Consider the following 17634-nt stretch of genomic DNA (forward strand, 5'->3'; position numbering starts at 1 on the left):
CCATGCAGAATGAGAAGTTTAAGTTGGTTTTGCACTCTACTGAAGCATCATCTCATGCCTACAACAAATGCTATGAAAAGCAATCAAGTTCTAGATGTGCTCCTTTGAAAATTTTTATCTGCATTCTTAGATGATGAGTGGTGTGGGAAGCCACAATAATTCCACTCCAAATGATCTCAAAACACAAATTTAGGGATTCTTCAAGGGAAAATCCTACTTTACAGTAACTAATCAGAAGTGGGTTTCGATGTCTGCTAGATCTGTAAAGCTATGGTTTTCAGACTGAGGAGGAAATGGGAGGCTGATTATGGTAGCTCCATATGACGGCTTTCTTAGTAGAGGATGAGGAAGGGAGGGTTAGTAGGGGGATTTGAAAATCAAAGGCTTCTCCAGGAGTACCTGCATTTGTTTGGGTCTTGACCCTGAACAAGATCTTGACTTGAGATATCCTGCAACATAAGGGGTGATATTTAGCTTATAGATGCTTTTGGTGGAGTGAAAACGAATCTGCAGTTCACATGTTCCTCTCTTTCTCTCTCCTTAACAACTTCTGCTCCATGCTCATTTCCTGTCTAGATATGTGCACGGGTGTCAAGATTCATGTCTGATGGTCCTAGTACATCACTAAGAGTGGGGTGGGCCGTGCAATGGCCTTTACCCAAGTTGCAAACAAAGAGATTGGTTGGCACTTACTGTTTTACCAATCACAAGTACACATGCGTATCAACACCCCACCCCACACAGACGAAGATCTACCAATTGATACAATCCAAAAAACAATAGAATAAACATGAACAATTACAACATAGAGATTTTATGTGGTTCGGTAAGAGTGCCTACATTCATGGTGCAATGCCCCCATATCAAGGCTTCGTATATTGTTGATGCGTTTTTTTCGACCACATCCACGATCGGGAGCACCAAACCTCAATTCGTATCGCACCCACAACACAAGAGCATCAATCACTGAAACAACGATTCTTGCACCCACAAGGAACCCCGAGGTCTACAACCCAACAAACTAGCAAACACCCACTTGATAGTGATTACAATATTTAAAAATAAAAAAAAACCATAATAACAAACCCAACCCTCAATACATGAGTCAACTAGGAATCTCAACTATCAATGATCCTAAAACAATACAAAAATGAGTTTGCAAGATGTCGTGTTACCTTCCTTGAAGTAAAAACACAACCTTAAAAAGAACTTTCAGGTATCAACCTGAAACTCTTTCAAAACTTCTCTGAGAGATGCAGGTATCAATTGATCAACGAACAATATAGAACCGTTTTCTCTTCTCTTCTCTCCTCTTCTTTCCTTGAGATGCCTTTTCACCTCTCTATTCTCTTTTCTTGCATCCAAACTAACAAAGAAGTCCCAAAAACTTCTTTAAATAGTCTCACAAAAATCCTAATCCCATAGCCATTGGTTTGTTTGAGAATGCATGAAGGTTGGCATTTGAGACCACAAGTTGAAGTCTGGTATTTTTCCTATTTTGGGTGGGAAATGAACTAATTATTATTTCTTTATAGCAATAATGAACTCATTTATCATCAAAAGGGTGAAGTTACAAATATCTTCACAGGAACTAAGTATTGAAGTACATCTTTTCTTAGCAATTAACCGAATTCCACTTTTCATGTGGAGATCAAACTTTCCAATTTGTAACCTTTTATTTAGACAAGATCCTATAGTTGGGAGCCTGGGATCATGCAGGTGAATGAGCCGCACCCCAATGGTTGGCGGTGTAGTTTGGAATCCATCATTGTCTTAATCCAATCAAACTATGTGTCAAAAAGGTGATAAGAAGCAAAACAAAACAAAACTTAAAACTAAACATGAGTTGAAATGATGAACTAAAATCCTAAGGCTCTGTTTGTTTAAAATTTTACCTGGACTGATAAGAAGGAAGTCCTTCGTCCTTTTCCCTCACCATTCCAAGCCATGGCTTTGGCTTCTTATACCTACACTTTTACATATCCCCATTAACTCTAATGGAATTTTGTTCAAAACTCTGACTGATGCTAACATTTTGCTTCTATTGCCAAGTGAAAACAGTATTGTTCTGTTTTCCATGGAGGATGTAATTATTTTTAATTTTTTTATTATTAAAAAAAGAAGAAGGGTTTAAAGGGGTTTTTGCCGATTTCCTCCAGAAACGATCCGTCTCGTTTCGGCTTTAACTTACTTGTGCCGTTCTAGAATCTCTTATTAAAAGCTGAACTGCTGAACTGAGGTACAAAGCTCTTCTCACATCTCTCTGGGAGAGCGAGAGAGCGAAAATGCAGCAAAATCATCAATCACCGATGCTACAGTCACCAGCGAGGCTTGGCCTTACAAACCCTAATTCACCGTCTCTCTCTAATCCTGCAACCCCTAAACTCTCCTCACAGACCCCTCAGCATCAACAGCACTTCGTTCCCCATCATCAACAACAGCAGCAACAGCCGCAGCAGACTCCATCAACAACTGCCTCTTTAACTACCACAACCACATCTTCAGCCCTACTCCCCCTCCTTCCTCCTCTCTCTCGAGCTCAATCTATCCTCCTCCAGATGGCCTCACTCGCCACCAGACTCTTCGAAGTCTCGCCCAACCGATCCATGTGGCTCTCCTCCTACCGTGGCTCCCTCCCTACCTTCCTCCCTTCCCAGAATCAGTTCCAGCACCATGACTCATCATCCTCTCCATCCACCACCAAAGAAATCCTCTCCCTCTTCAACGCTCTTCAGACCCAACTCTTCGAGGCCGTTGCCCAACTCCAAGAAATCCTCGATCTCCAAGACGCCAAGCAGAAGATCGCTTCCGAAATCCGTTCTAAGGACTCTGCCATGCGCGCCTTCGCTAACAAGATGAAGGATGCCGAGCACGTTCTCGACCTCCTTGTCGATGATTATGCTGATTATCGCCGTCCCAAACGCTCCAAATCTACTACAACTCCCGCGGAAGGTACCGCCATTACGGAATCGTCTTCTTCTGCAAGCGACACCACCATTACATCGTCCTTACGTTTATCGGATATTATGTCCTACGCACACCGGATCAGTTACACAACCTTTGCCCCTCCGGAATTTGGGGCCGGGGTGGCTCCCCTTCGTGGAGCTATGCCACCTGCGCCGCAAGAAGAGCAGATGCGTGCTTCGCAGCTGTACAATTTTGCTGATCTTGACGTTGGCTTACCCAAGACAGTTGAAAGCGAGAAAAAGGCTATTGAGACTTTGATCGAGGCTGCTCCCCTGCAGCCCCCACAACCCGCAGACGCCAATCAGCTTCTCGACTTGACGGTGATTAAGGGTCTCTTCCCCCCTCAGCTCACCGTCCCTTCAGGTTGGCGGCCTGGGATGCCGGTGGAATTGCCCACAGATATGCCGCTTGTGCCGCCGCCTGGTTGGAAGCCTGGGGACCCGGTGCCACTTCCCTCCTTGGACTCCATTGTTCTTCCTGGTAACCGTGAGGAGCAGCAACCACGACCCGTTGTTCCACAGATGCCACCACCCAAGGCACCTGAGCCGATACAGGTTCGGCATGTTCAGCTTGACATTAATCCGGATGAGGATGATGCCAGTAGCGATTATAGTAGTGACATGGGAAGTTCTGAAGAGGATGATGAAGATTGAAATTCTGTAATGTGATGTTTCCTGGTAGTAAAAAATGTGTCTGAAGCATTTCAGGTAATTGAAATATCATATTATGATAGTTTTTCCCCCTCTTTTCAAGTCGATATTTGCCAGTTGTAGAATAGTATGTTACTTAAATTTTGGACAGAAATTTAGTTTTACGCATATGAAGTTGAGGATCTAGTTCTAAATATTTAGGAACACCTGATAGCAATTGTGCCAGAAGGGACTGGTGTAGGATTAATCATAACTGATGTTTAAGGGAATTATCTGGATAAAATATGCCTGTAGAACTTTAAAGTAAAGATACATGTATTGGATTCTGCAAATTTAAATTTTGGGTTCCTTCTGGTATTTAAACATACATTTAAAGATGCTCATGTTAGTGTCTTGGTAGTAGGGTAGATCTCTTAGAAAGGTGTGGCCGATTGTCTACTCGAAGGTTCCTGTGGACATAATTTGTAATCACATCCCAGCCATATTGTATGGTAGCCACCTAGCATGGTAATTTTCTTTAATAAAATCACCCCCAACAAAGAAGAAGAAGAAGCAGAAGAAGAAGAAGAAGAAGAAGAACTCTATCCCTCTCTTTTCTAATCAAGGCTGTGATAGTTTGCTTTTGTATTAGTGAGAGATGTACTTGTGATTTCTTCTCCACTTTGCTTTTGTTTGTACTTTTATGATCATTCCTTAAGTGTACATGACCATATTGCTTAACGTCGGGTGACGTGGGTGATGTATCTTCACACCTTAAGCAGGAGTAAAACTACTAGTTAAAACTTTGCACCTGTGAATGTGCAGATTCGTCGTATATAAAGATTAATTTCTTAGTATCATCTATTAGGTCACTTGGACAAAGTATAATGGGAAAAACAAGGGACATTCTACTGCCATTGTTTTGAGACCGACAATGAATAAGAATAAAGAGTTGAACTCACCTATAACAAAATTTGGTTTTGGGATCCCCTATCTCAACCAACACATAATGGAAAGACTGCCACTGTGCCACATCTTGACACAGATTCAGACAGCCATACGTGCTATGAAAAAAATAGATATAATGAAATAGATCTACATTGGGGAGGGGAGAGTGATGCATTAATATGGATGGACCAAAGCGACTCTGATTTTCTGAAAGCCCAGATTACAGAAACGGTAGGGTGATTTTACCGACGAACAGCGGTAGCGAATCATACCAACGATCAACAGCAGAAAACCTTACCCTTACCGACAAAAGTATAAAGAAGAACTGAAACCCTCTTAGTGGATCTGGAGCCAATAACGATAAAAACCCAAACTGCTCTTCTCCAGAAACACCACCACGAGCAGAGAACCTAACGGACCAACACCAGCATCCAACCCACCGACGAACAGAGAGTAAGAAATTTATTCTTATGGCTACTGCGTTACTGCTATTAGGGCTTCTGCCCGGTGGTCTGCAATGGTGGTCAGCATTACTGCTATTAGGGTTTCTGATGGTTGTTTCCAGTGTTTCCAACGGAGGTTATCTGAGCTGCTCGGAGGTCTGATTCGGAAATCTCTGTTCTGCTATAGAGACCTTTTCTTGGCTCTGCTCAGTGGTCTGCAACAGAGGTTATCTGAGCTGCTCGACGGTCTGATTTGGAAATCCCTGTTCTGCTATAGAGACCTTCCTGGCTCAGTTTGGTGGTTTGCTACAGAGTTTCTCTGATCTGCCCTGCATCAGCGTTTCACTAGCTATCAGAGACCGGAGAGTGAGGTGTGGGGTTCTTCCCCTCTCCTGCGGTAGCTTGAGATGGTGCCGCTGTCTGTGTCAGCGTTGAAGGAGCTGGTTTTGTGTTTGGTGCCAGTGGACTTGCTGGGTTGCAGTGTGCCTTTGCAGCTGTGTGACTTGCTCCACTCTTATTTCTCTGGTGACATCTCGTGCCTTGGAGCAGTGTGAATTGCAACTGCAGACCTCTCCTGGTTTTCCCTTGCATTTTTCACTCTTGTACCTCTCCCTGGTCTTCTTGATTACTATCTCTGGCTTTAGTTTGAGATCTGGTTTGTTTGCTCCCTGTCTGAATAGATTTAGTTTGCTTTGTGTGGGGCGCAATATCCTTTTTTCAACATTGTCTTATTCTGTCTGCTAGCCGACTTGGTCTGGATTTTATTTCTTCTCATATCTGTAAGTCCCTCTGCCTTTCATTATAGGTCCCTCCCATTCTTGTTTTGATAATATTCCTGTTTGATATAGCTATGTCTGAGGTGTGTGCTTTATGCTGATCCATTTTATGTTTATCTGAATGTTAATCCAATTGTTATGGTCACATGGTTAATTTTTTTTTCTAATTTGAATATATCTTAGCTTGTTATGTCCTTTTTATTATCTGAATCTTAGTTTCTTGCTCTGGTCCCTTGACTAATCTGTTTTTCTAATTGATTATATCTTCTTTCATTAGATCACGTTTTTTGTTTTTAATACCGTCTCTGGTTTATGTAACCAGTTCAATATCAATGTACTTGAGGTCAGCCCTTTTTATCTAGTTTGTTTGTTTGTTTGTTTTTTTTTTCCCCTTTTGGTTTATTATATATTTTTATCTTTATATCTATTATTATGGTATGTCAGGTCGGCAGCCGACATCGTATTATACTATGCCAATTTTCTTTTGCATGGATCCTTTCTTGAGTGCTTTACTATTATCTAGGTTTTCCTATGGCAGCAGTTATGAGACCGTATGCTAGGGCGTCCCCTGTAAACGACGCGCTGCATTGAAGCCTGCAGGCGGTGACAAGTAGTCAAGGGGCTCTCACACTGTGGTCATGTGCGAGTAAAGAAGCTTTCCCAAAAATGTAGGATTAGATTAGCTTCTTGGAACATTGGTTCCTTAACGGGCAAGAGTCTAGAATTGATTGATGTGATGAGAAGAAGAAGAATTAATATTGCATGCATTCGAGAGACTAGATGGAAGGGTAAGAAAGCCAAGGAGTTGGACGACTTTAAACTATGGTATACGGGAGTAAAGTAATAGAAATGAAGTGGGCATAATAGTGGATAAAACTCTAAAGAATGATTTAGTTGATGTTAAAAGAATTGGAGATAGGGTTATATCCGTCAAACTTGTGTTGGAGAAAAAGGTAGTCAATATTATTAGTGCTTACACCCCCCAATTAGGAATTTAGGATTGGATGAAAGTAGTAAGTTACAATTCTGGGAACACTTGGATGGATTAGTACAAGATATTAGTCGAGGAGAAAAGATAATTTATAGGGGGTGATCTGAATGGACATGTAGGGAGAGATTGTAGAGGTTATGAAAATGTGCATGAAGGTTATGGATTTGGTGAGAGGAATGAGGAGGGTATCTCAGTTTTGGATTTTGCAGTTGCTTATGATCTATCCATTATGACCACCTACTTTTAAAAGAGAGAGGAGCATTTAGTCACCTGCAGAAGTGGACATCATAATAGCTAAATAGATTTCTTTTTAACTAGAAGGTCTAACATATTGTTTTATAAGAATTGTAAAGTTCTACCAGGGGAGAGCTTAACCACCCAACATAGATTGGTGGTAATGGATATGTGTCTCATCACGTAGGATTGTAAGATAGGGGAGCCTATCTACCCTAAGGGAAGGTGGTGGAACTTGAAAGGAGACTCCTTGAGGTCATTTATTGACAAAGTGGTCAAACAAAGAAAGTGGGACTTGGAGAGAGACACTAGTTTGATGTGGAATGAGATTTCTATGTGTATTAAGAAGGTGGCTAAAGAGGTCTTAGGTGAATCGAAAGGAAAACATCATTCTCCTAGGGAGACTTGAGTTCAAACTTGAAAAGGGATAGATTCTAGCAAGAGAGAAGTAACTTACAGCAACAATGGAGAAGAAGAGAAGAGGAGAAGAAAGGAAGAAGAAGAAGAAGAGAGATTGGGAGAATAATCGATATGTGTGTTGAGTGATTCTCAACACACATATTAACTTCATTAATTGAACTTCTGGAAATTACATAAGCCTCCCTAGGGAGGAAAGAAGAAATAAAAGAAAGAGCAATTAACAACTAAGACATGTCTTATAATATGACAATGACAGAACTACCCTTACATACATAACTCTAACACTCCCCCTCAAGCTGAAGAATAGATATCATACATTCCCAGCTTGCACAATAAAGTACTAAATAGGCTAGGACTGAGACCCTTGGTGAAGATATCTACCACTTGATCACCTGTCTTCACAAAGGGAGTACAAATGCACCTAGAATCCAGCTTCTCTTTGATGAAGTGTCGATCAACCTCAATATGTTTGGTTCGATCATATTGAACTGGATTATGTGCAATGCTTATAGCAGCTTTGTTGTCACAATAAAGTCTCATTGGCCCTTCAGCTTCAAAACTCAAGTCTTGAAGAAGTCTTTTTAGCCATATAAGCTCACACACTCCATGAGCCATGGCCCTAAACTCAGCCTTTGCACTGGATCTAGCTACAACTGGTTGTTTCTTGCTCCTCTAGGTAACTAGGTTACCACCCACAAAGGTACAGTACCCAGAAGTAGATCTCCTGTTAGAGATTGAACCAGCCCAATCAGCATCTGTATAGCCTTCAATCTGCAAATGGTTATGCCTGGCAAATAGAAGGCCTTTTCCTGGACAGGATTTCAAGTATCTAATGATGCGATACACCGCATCTAGATGTTCACTCCTGGGAGCATGCATGAACTGACTCACCACTCCAACTGCATAAGAGATGTCTGGTCGAGTCAAAGAAAGATAGATTAGTTTCCTAACTAATCTTTGATACTTGCTTGCATTTATAAGAGAAGAACCACATTCATCACCAAGCTTATGATTCGGATCAATGGGGGAAGTTGCTGGTTTGCACCCTATCATGCCTGTCTCTTTCTAAAAATCCAAGACAAATTTCCTTTGGCAGATGTTGATTCCTTTCCTTGATCTAGATACTTCAATACCCAAGAAGTATTTCAAGAGTCCAAGGTCTTTGATCTCAAACTGTTTAGTCAGATAAGACTTCAAGCTGTTTAGCTCCGCAACATCATTCCCCGTTACCACAATGTCATCAACATAGACAATGAGAGCTGTAACTGTACCATTACCTCTCCTGATAAACAAGGTGTGGTCAGCTTGACTCTGATAATACCTATTCTTCAGGATGGCTTGTCTAAATCTCTCGAACCAGGCCTTAGGAGACTGCTTGAGGCCATAGAGAGCTTTCTTCAAGAGACACTTTCCCTTTAGCTGAGGGACACTTAAAACCAGGTGGGGGCTGCATGTACACTTCTTCTGCTAAATCTCCATGAAGAAATGCATTCTTCACATCTAATTGGTACATTGTCCAATCTTTGTTGGCTGCCACCGAAAGAAGAACCCTGATTGAGTTATGCTTGGCTACTGGGGCAAAAGTCTCCTGGTAGTCAATGTCATACACCTGACTGTACCCTTTTGCAACCAGCCTAGCTTTGTACCTCTCCACTGTACCATCGGATCTATACTTGATTGTATAAACCCATCTGCATCCAACTGGAGTTCTCCCCCTGGGAAGATCAACTAGTGTCCAAGTATTGTTCTTCTCCAGATCCACCATTTCTTCAGACATTGCTTGCATCCATTTTGGATTGGATAAGGCCTTTGTGACATTTTTGGGAATGGAAGAAGACTCAAGGGCAGTGGAAAAAGCAATACCTGTAGGAGAAATGGAGTCATAGGAAACAAACTGGGCTATGGGGTTAGTACAGGCTCTCTTCCCCTTTCTCATAGCAATGGGAAGATCTAAGGAGGATGAGACTGAGGATTCAAAGAGGGGTTTTGGCAGGGTTGCTTATACCATGGTTGCTTCCCTTTTCCCTTCAACAAGGATTCACCTCTTGTGAATACACCATCTTCTTTGAATCTTATTCCCTTATTCTGTTTTCCTGCTAGCATCACCACCACTACTAGCATCAATATCAACAACACCATCAACATCATCAACAACATCCACTTCTTTGTACTTTCCAATATCAAATAGGAATGGGGAAGTGGAGGTTGGCAAGGGAGATAGAAAAGGAATGACATTAGCATTCTGTTCACTGCTAGTACTCTCCCTCTGAAGTCTGAACAGAATGTTGAGGGGAAGAAAAATAAGAGATAGACTCAACGATGGTGACATCTTTTGAGAGAAGTCGCCTTCGGGAAGGAGGATGGTAGCACTTATACCCTTTGGTTGAATCAGAGTAGCCCAAGAAGATGCACTTGAGGGCTTTGTGGTCAAGCTTGGTACGGGCTGATTTGTTGACATGAACATAACAAACACAACCAAAGACTCTTGGAGGCAAGGAGAAAACCGAGGATTGAGGAGAAAGAAGAGCCAGGGGGGATTTGGAGCCAAGAAGTGGAGTTGGCATCCGGTTAATAAGAAAGGCAGTGGTAAGAAGTGCATCAGACCAAAAAGTCTTAGGCACATGCATACCAAAGAGAAGACCCCTGGTGATTTCCAGCAAATGGCGGTTTTTTCGCTCAGCCACCCCATTTTGCTGAGGAGTGTCAACACAAGCCAGTTGATGGATGATGCCATTATCAGTAAAGAACTGATGAAGCCCCCCATACATGTACTCACCCCCCTTATCAGACCTAACACTTTGGATTCGAGTACCAAACTGAGTATGGATAAGTTGATAGAAATCCTTAAAAGCATCACAAACATCACTCTTTTGTTTCAACAAAACAGTCCAAGTAGACCTAGAATAGTCATCCACAAATGAAACAAAATAACGAAATTCAGATAAAGAAGTAGTAGGGGAAGGTCCCCAAACATCAGTATGAACAAGAGAAAAAGGTGCAGTAGATCTATTACCACGATAAGGATAAGATGTGCGACAATGTTTAGCTAAAACACAAGATTCACACTGAAAAACATAAGAGGAAGGAAAAGAAATAAACAAGTGGGGTAACTGTCTCCTCATAACAACAAAGGAGGGATGACCCAAACGTTGATGTCAAAGCATTACAGACTCCAAAGTACTATGGTCACTCCGACCACAAACATAAGCTGCAGCAGTAAATTGAGCAGGTAACCGAGGCTTAAGAAGGTAGAGTCCTCCTTTTTCAGTCCCACTGCCAATAACCCTCTCTGTCTCCAAATCCTGAAAAACATAATAGGAAGGAAAGAATGTAACACAACAATTTAAGGATTTGGTCAGGTGACTCACTGATAGTAGGTTAGTAACAAAATCGGGAACATGAAGGACAGACTCAAGGGAAATATAGGGAGTAACTCGCACATTACCCTTACCAGAGATAGAAGAAAGGGAACCATTAGCAACCCTTACCTTATCCCGGTCAGAGCAAATGGAGTAGGAATCATAATACTATGACATACCAGTCATGTGATCAGAGGCTCCAGAGTCAATAACCTAGGTGGGTGCAGTAGAAGGAGCAGACGAGACCTGTTAAGCTGAGGCAGAAGTAGTTGACCCCCCAGAGGTAGAACCAGTGGCTGACCCTCCAAGGTGAGACATCAGCCGGCGGAGGGCGGCAATGTCATCCTGTGAAAGGGAATCAGGAGCAGGTAGGGGTCCAGATGTCTCAGACTCAGATGTCACAGTGTGAGCCCTAGCTCCCCCTCGCTTGCCTCCACGGGCACTAGTGAAACCACCACGCATACCAAGGGGCTGCCCATGAAGATCCCACCTTGGTGTGTCCAAGCTTGCCACAGTGATCACATTTGAACCTCTCACGATGATCTCCACGAGTTGGCCCTTGGCCTCTTCCCCCACTTTTCCAGTCTCTGTGGGAACTAGAAACAAGAGCAAATCTCGCTGTTGATGGTGTAATATCCATAGTTGTTCTTCTGGTTTCCTCACTTTGCAAGTAGCTACACACGTCATCCAGTGATGGAAAGGGAGATCTCCCTAGGATTTGCAAGCGAAGAGGCTCATATTCTGGGTTAAGACCACCCAGCAAAATAAGAACTCTTTCCTTTTCACGGTTCCTGTAGACCATTGCCTCATCCTCAGAATTGGACATGTGGATATTGTTATAGTGATCATACTCCTCCCACAAGCTGATAATAGTGTTGTAGTAATCAGATATGCTCCTATCACCCTGTTTCATATGGATGATTTTTTGAAGGATTTGATACACTTTAGTCGCATCACCAACTCTATCATACAGCTTGGAGGCACTGTCCCAGATATCTTTTGCAGTCTCCTTACTCATAAACCTCCTACCTATCTCAGGTTTCATGGAGAATATTAGCCAAGTCATAACAGTGGAGTTCACAGTCTCCCACTTGACATAGCTTGTATCAGTTGTAGCAGGAGCTTTGATAGACCCAGTAATGTATCCCAACTTCCCCCCTACTACGTAGGGACAACTTCACAGAACGGGACCAATCCAAGTAGTTGGTAGGGTCCAATTTCACAACAGATATTTGGGTGTCAGGATTGTCAAAAGAAGCCATAGTGGGGAGACCACTAGCCGAAATTGGTCCACTAACCTCAGAATCAGTCCCAGACATAGTGGACATGTACCAAAAAATACTTCAACAAAACAGATTGGTGTCTTGCACAACTAGGGAGTAACCTCTACCCACACACAAGCAAGAAAAAACAACAAACAAAGAGGACGATACACTGTCCAAGCAGTTCCAGCAGCAAAAACAAGGGAAATCCTTAAGGAGGACTTAAATCAAACACCTTGGGTGCATCTCAACATCATTCCAGCAGTCATCCAGTACATAATCATAAAAAAAAAATTCCAAAAAAGGCTTCAACTAACACCCTTCAAATGCAACAAGATGTAAACAATGCAAACCTTCCATTATAGCACTTCATAACCACCCAAAGTGTTGGCTTCCACCACCAAGGAGAGCAAACAAGCAGCAGAGCAGACGGTACTGTTGGAGCAGCAGAAAATCGAGCTATGTTCCTCAAAGCTGTGACCTGCTTCAACCGAGTGCTAGGGGGTATGAAAGGATACCCCTAGGCGATCCAAATGCAGCAAACCTCATCCCAAATGGTTGAGGGAGGAGGGAGAACCAAGGAAAAGAATGGAGGTGCTGGCGGTCACTTGAGGAGCAAAGTTTAGGGCTTCAAACTTCTGCAGCAGCATCTCCAGCTTCAAACTTCATGTGTTGGTCCAAGAATGGAACTCTAAGAGATGTATTACTTCACATTGGACAGCCTCTAATGGAACCCTCTATCCTTTTGGGGTTCCAAAGAGAGGTGAAGGGGAAAAAAAACTGAGTAGCCGACTCTCGAACCAGAGAAGCTGGCTCTGATACCAAGTTCAAACTTGAAAAGGGATCGATTCTAGCAAGAGAGAAGTAACTTACAGCAACAATGGAGAAGAGGAGAAGAGAGGAAGAAGAAGAAGAAGAGAGATTGGGAGAATAATCAATATGTGTGTTGAGTGATTCTCAACACACATAATAACTTCATTAATTGAACTTCTAGAAATTACATAAGCCTCCCTAGGGAGGAAAGAAGAAATAAAAGAAAGAGCAATTAACAACTAAGACATGTCTCTTTTTTTTTGATGAATAAAAATTTAATTATGAAGAAAAGAGAAAGAGTGTACAAGCCGAAGCAAAAACTAATTGGGGGTTAGGATAGAAGAAGGGATGCCCCAGGAGACAACAATGAGCCTGTTCCTTGGGGAATCCTTCACATCCTTAAGGGGTAGGGATCTAACTTTAGATGAAACATAAAAAAAGATGGCCTTCCAAATCATGTCGAAAGAGCGGGGGTTGGATGTCCATCTTCTGAGGTTGCGTTCCATCCAAATGTGAGCAATTGTGGCACAAAAGGCAATCTTGCCAACCGAGTCGCAAATCGACTTCCCTCCGAAGGTCATGTCTATCCAAATCCACTCTTGGCTGAGAGGGAGAGGGGTGCGTCTACCTGGCCAGCAAAGGCAGAGGACACGGGTCCAAATGGAGGAGGCAAAGGGGCAAGTGAAGAAAAGGTGATCAACATCTTCAGTCCCATTCCAATAAAGATAGCAGCTGGGAGAGACTGGAATATGTCGATGAGCAAGAAAGGCTTGGGTGGGGAGGCATCCAACCAGGGCACGCCAAGCGGTGAGGCTATGGTCAGGAATGTGACCACGAAACCAAACAACTCTATGCCAAGGACAGGGGGTCCCTCTATGTCTAACCAAGTCCTAAGCTGAATGAGAGCTGAATTTGCCAGATTGGGAGGGGAGCCATAAGATGGTGTCACCTCTTCCTCGATGTCCAGGGGGAATGGGGGGGAGGGTGCTCCAAAGGTCGGCGAGAGGGGGGGAGGGTGCTCCAAAGGTCGGCGAGAGGGGGGGAGGAGGGAATGGGGGGAGACCAAGAGCCACTGGAGATGATGGTAGCAACATGGGCAAATCTGTCTAGACCAGAGGAGTAAATATCTCTAGGGCTCACAATAGAAGAGAGGACTCTAGAGGGGTGCCACTTGTCGAGCCAAAGGAGGGTGGTCGATCCATCATCAATCCTGCAAGTAATAGCCTCTCTGGCTAGGTGTCTGACCTGAAGAATACTGCGCCAAACCCACGAGGAATCAGCTCCAGGACTAACAGACCAAATAGAATCTCTGCGAAGAGGCCCGGCATAAATCCAAGAAGTCCAGATGGAGGATCTGTTGGTGAGGATCTTCCAAATAAGCTTTATGGAACCAGCAATGTTGACATCCTTTATTCTTCTAAGCTCGAGCCCTCCTTCAGATTTGGGAACACAAAGAGAAGCCCAGCTCTTCGGATGCAGAAACCTAGCAGTGTCCACCCCCTTCCAAAGGAAAGCACACATAATGGATTCAGCTGCCTTGATAGTTGCCTTCAGGAGACCAAAAACCCCACTCCAATATATGTAACATGATTGAAGGACCGATCTGATAAGCTTAAGACGGCCTGCATAGGAAAGTAGCTTTGCTTTCCAAAGCTGCAACCTCTTGCGAAGGAGATCTAGGATGGGAGAGCAGTGGCGGGCAGAAAGTCTGGCAGGGATGAGGGGAAGGCCAAGGTATCAAACTGGGAGGGTTCCAATGGTAAAGCCAGTGAGAAAGGACAGAGAGGTTTTGGTTAGGTCTGAAACCCCAGCAAGGAATATTTGGGACTTCATCTGGTTAATGCGAAGCCCCGAAAGGTTCTGGAAAAGGAGGAAGGACATGATGGACTCAATGGAGCGGGGGTCAGCCTTGGAGAAGATCATGAGATCATCAGCGAAGGCCAGGTGAGTCAAGTTGGTAGGCTTGCATTTAGGAATGGGGGAGATGAGGTGAAGGTCGGTTTTAGATTGGATGCTACGGGAGAGGACTTCGAGGGAGAGGCAAAAGAGGAAAGGGGATAGGGGGCAGCCTTGGCGGATGCCAGCAGAGGAAGGGAAAAACCCATCTGGACTGCCATTTAGGAGAACTGAGAAGCGGGGGAAGGAGATGCAGCAATGGATCCAGTTGACAAAAATGGGGGGGGGGGGAAGACATCCTAAGGAGGACTTGGGAGATGAAATCCCAGCGAAGGGAGTCAAAAGCCTTATGAATGTCTATCTTAAGGAGAGCAGCGGGGGAGTGGGATTTGCGATCAAAGCCTCGAACAATTTCCTGGAAAAGGATGATATTATCTGAGATGCTTCTCCTGGCTATGAAGGCTGATTGGTTAGGGCTGACAAGAGAGTCAATGACAAGGCTAAGCCGATTGGCAAGGATTTTGGCTATGAACTTGTAGAGAAGGTTGCAAAGGGAGATGGGCTTGAAGTCAGACATGGAAGAGGCACCAGAGGACTTGGGAATGAGGCAGAGGAAGGTGTGGTTAATGTTCTGGATTTGGTGAGGATTGAAGAAGAAGCTCTTGATGGCATTGATAAGCTCGACACTAATGCTGTCCCAGCAAGAGGAGAAGAATCCCATATTGAACCCATCAGGACCTGGAGCTTTACTAGCCTTGTGGGATAGAACAACAACTGTAATTTCAGAGTCAGAGGGTATGGAACTGAGGGTGTTAAGGAGGTGGGGGGGGGAGGAATTTGTTGATAAGGTCAGTAGGAATGGGGGAGGGAGTGGTGGCAGGGGGACAAAAGATGCCGGTGAAGTAGTTCACGGCTTCAGATTTGATGGAGTCAACAGAGGGGAGGGTCGAGCCATCAGGGGAGGTAAGGGAGAGAATAGAGTTGGAGTTGGATCGGGCTTTGAGGGATCGGTGGAAGAAGGCGGTGTTAGAGTCGCCAAGTTTAAGCCATTTGATTCTGGATTTCTGTTTAAGAAAGCTTTCTTCTTGGGAAAGAGAGGAAGCAAGGTCCGAAGCCGCTAAGGATTCCTCTTCACTAAGACATGTCTTATAATATGACAATGATAGAACTACCCGTACATACATAACTCTAACAACTTGATGGTGGGATGATGAGGTCTAAGCAGCCATTAAGACAAAGAAAGCTAGTTTTAAGACTTGGCAAAGGACCAAAGATGTAGAAGATCTAAAAAGGTATAAGTCTGCCAAAAATGAAGCTAAGAAGACTATGGGGGAATGCAAGGGCAAATAAATATGAAGCTCTCTATAACATTCTGAACACCAAGGAAGGGGAAAAAGCTATCTATAAGATGGCTAGAATGAGGGAAAGAATGAGTACGGATTTTGACTATGTTAGACATTAAAAGTGATGATGGTAGAGTCCTAGTAAGGGATGAGGACATCGAGGAGAGATGGAATGGTTATTTCTACAACCTACTTAATGAAACCATTTCGAGTGACCAGAAGAAGGCATTACCCATCAAGACACCTGTCAGAGGTATATACATAAAATTAGGGTTTCTGAAGTAAAAGAAGCACTAAGAAAGATGAAAATAGCCAAGGCTCCAGGCCTAGATGGGGTCCCAATAGAAGTGTGGAAGAGCATAGGAATCTGTGGCTTATCTTGGCTAACAAAGTTGTTTAATAAGATTGTGTGCACTGGGAGGATGCTAGATGAATGGAGGAGAAGCATTGTGGTCCCGATTTACACAACTAAAGGTGATATCCAAAGTTGTAACAACTATAGAGGCATAAAACTAACGAGTCATACTATAACATTAAGGGATAGGGTTACTGAAACACATCTGAGAAAAGAGACCACTATTTCAGAGAACCAATTTGGTTTTATGCCTGGAAGATCCACAATAGAAGCTATCTTCCTACTTAGGAGACTCATGGAAAGATTTTGAGAGAGCAAGAAGGATCTCCATATGGTCTTTATTGATCTAGAAAAAGCTTATGATAGAGTTCTTAGAGATTTAATTTGGCATGTGCTAGGGAAGAGAAGTGTTTCAAGTAAATATGCAAACATAATTAAAGATATGTATGATGGTGTGGTGACTAGTGTAAGAACCGTGGGGGGCCACAATAGTGAATTCCCAATTACAATTGGGTTACATCAAGGTTCAGCTTTAAGCATTTTTTTGTTTGCGCTTATCATGAATGAGTTAACCAGAGACATCCAAGACGAGGTTCCTTGGTGCATGTTTTTTGCTGATGACATTGTTTTGGTGGATGAGACAAAAGCTGGAATTAATACCAAACTAGAGTTATGGAGATCAACCTTGGAATCAAAAGGTTTTAAGATAAATAGAACGAAGATGGTGTATATGGTGTCTAACTTTAGTAACTCAATAATGAGAGGGTGAAAGTTGATGAGATGGAGATTTCCACAAAGTGATCATTTTAGGTATCTAGGATCTACCATCAGTAACGAAGGCGATATAGAAGCGGATGTCTCACAAAGAATTACAGTAGGATGGATGTAGTGGAGAGGGGCATCTGGAATGTTATGTGACTGATAGATTCCTTTAAAGCTTAAAGGAAAATTTTATAAGACAGTCATAAGACTGGCTAATGATGTATGACGCGGAGTGTTGGGCAGTTAAGAAGCGTCATATAGATAAGTTAAGTGTAGCGGAGATGAGGATGTTGAGATGGATGAGTGGCTAAACCATGAAGGATAAAATAAGGAATGATTATATTAGAGCTGATTTAGGAGTAGCCCTGATCCAAGATAAGATACGTGAAAGTCGTTTGAGGTGGCATGGCCATGTTCAACAGAGGCCTTTGGATGC

At 43.1% G+C, this 17634-nt stretch overlaps 1 protein-coding gene across 1 annotated transcript; it reads left to right on the plus strand.

Moving 5' to 3' along the window:
- The first annotated feature begins 2238 nt into the window (after positions 1-2238).
- Positions 2239-4000, plus strand: LOC122652059 (mediator of RNA polymerase II transcription subunit 4). Its single transcript, XM_043845712.1, has one exon. The coding sequence runs from the start codon at positions 2286-2288 to the stop codon at positions 3618-3620; it is 1335 nt and encodes a 444-aa protein (XP_043701647.1). The 5' UTR covers positions 2239-2285; the 3' UTR covers positions 3621-4000.
- Positions 4001-17634: the final 13634 nt, after the last annotated feature.

The sequence above is a fragment of the Telopea speciosissima genome, chromosome 2, assembly GCF_018873765.1.
Source record: "Telopea speciosissima isolate NSW1024214 ecotype Mountain lineage chromosome 2, Tspe_v1, whole genome shotgun sequence".
Classification (NCBI taxonomy): domain Eukaryota; kingdom Viridiplantae; phylum Streptophyta; class Magnoliopsida; order Proteales; family Proteaceae; genus Telopea; species Telopea speciosissima.

What these genes read in the sequence shown, in the direction of transcription:
- LOC122652059 (XM_043845712.1), top strand. Translation starts at nt 2,286, where the DNA reads ATGCAGCAAAATCATCAATCACCGATGCTACAGTCACCAGCGAGGCTT.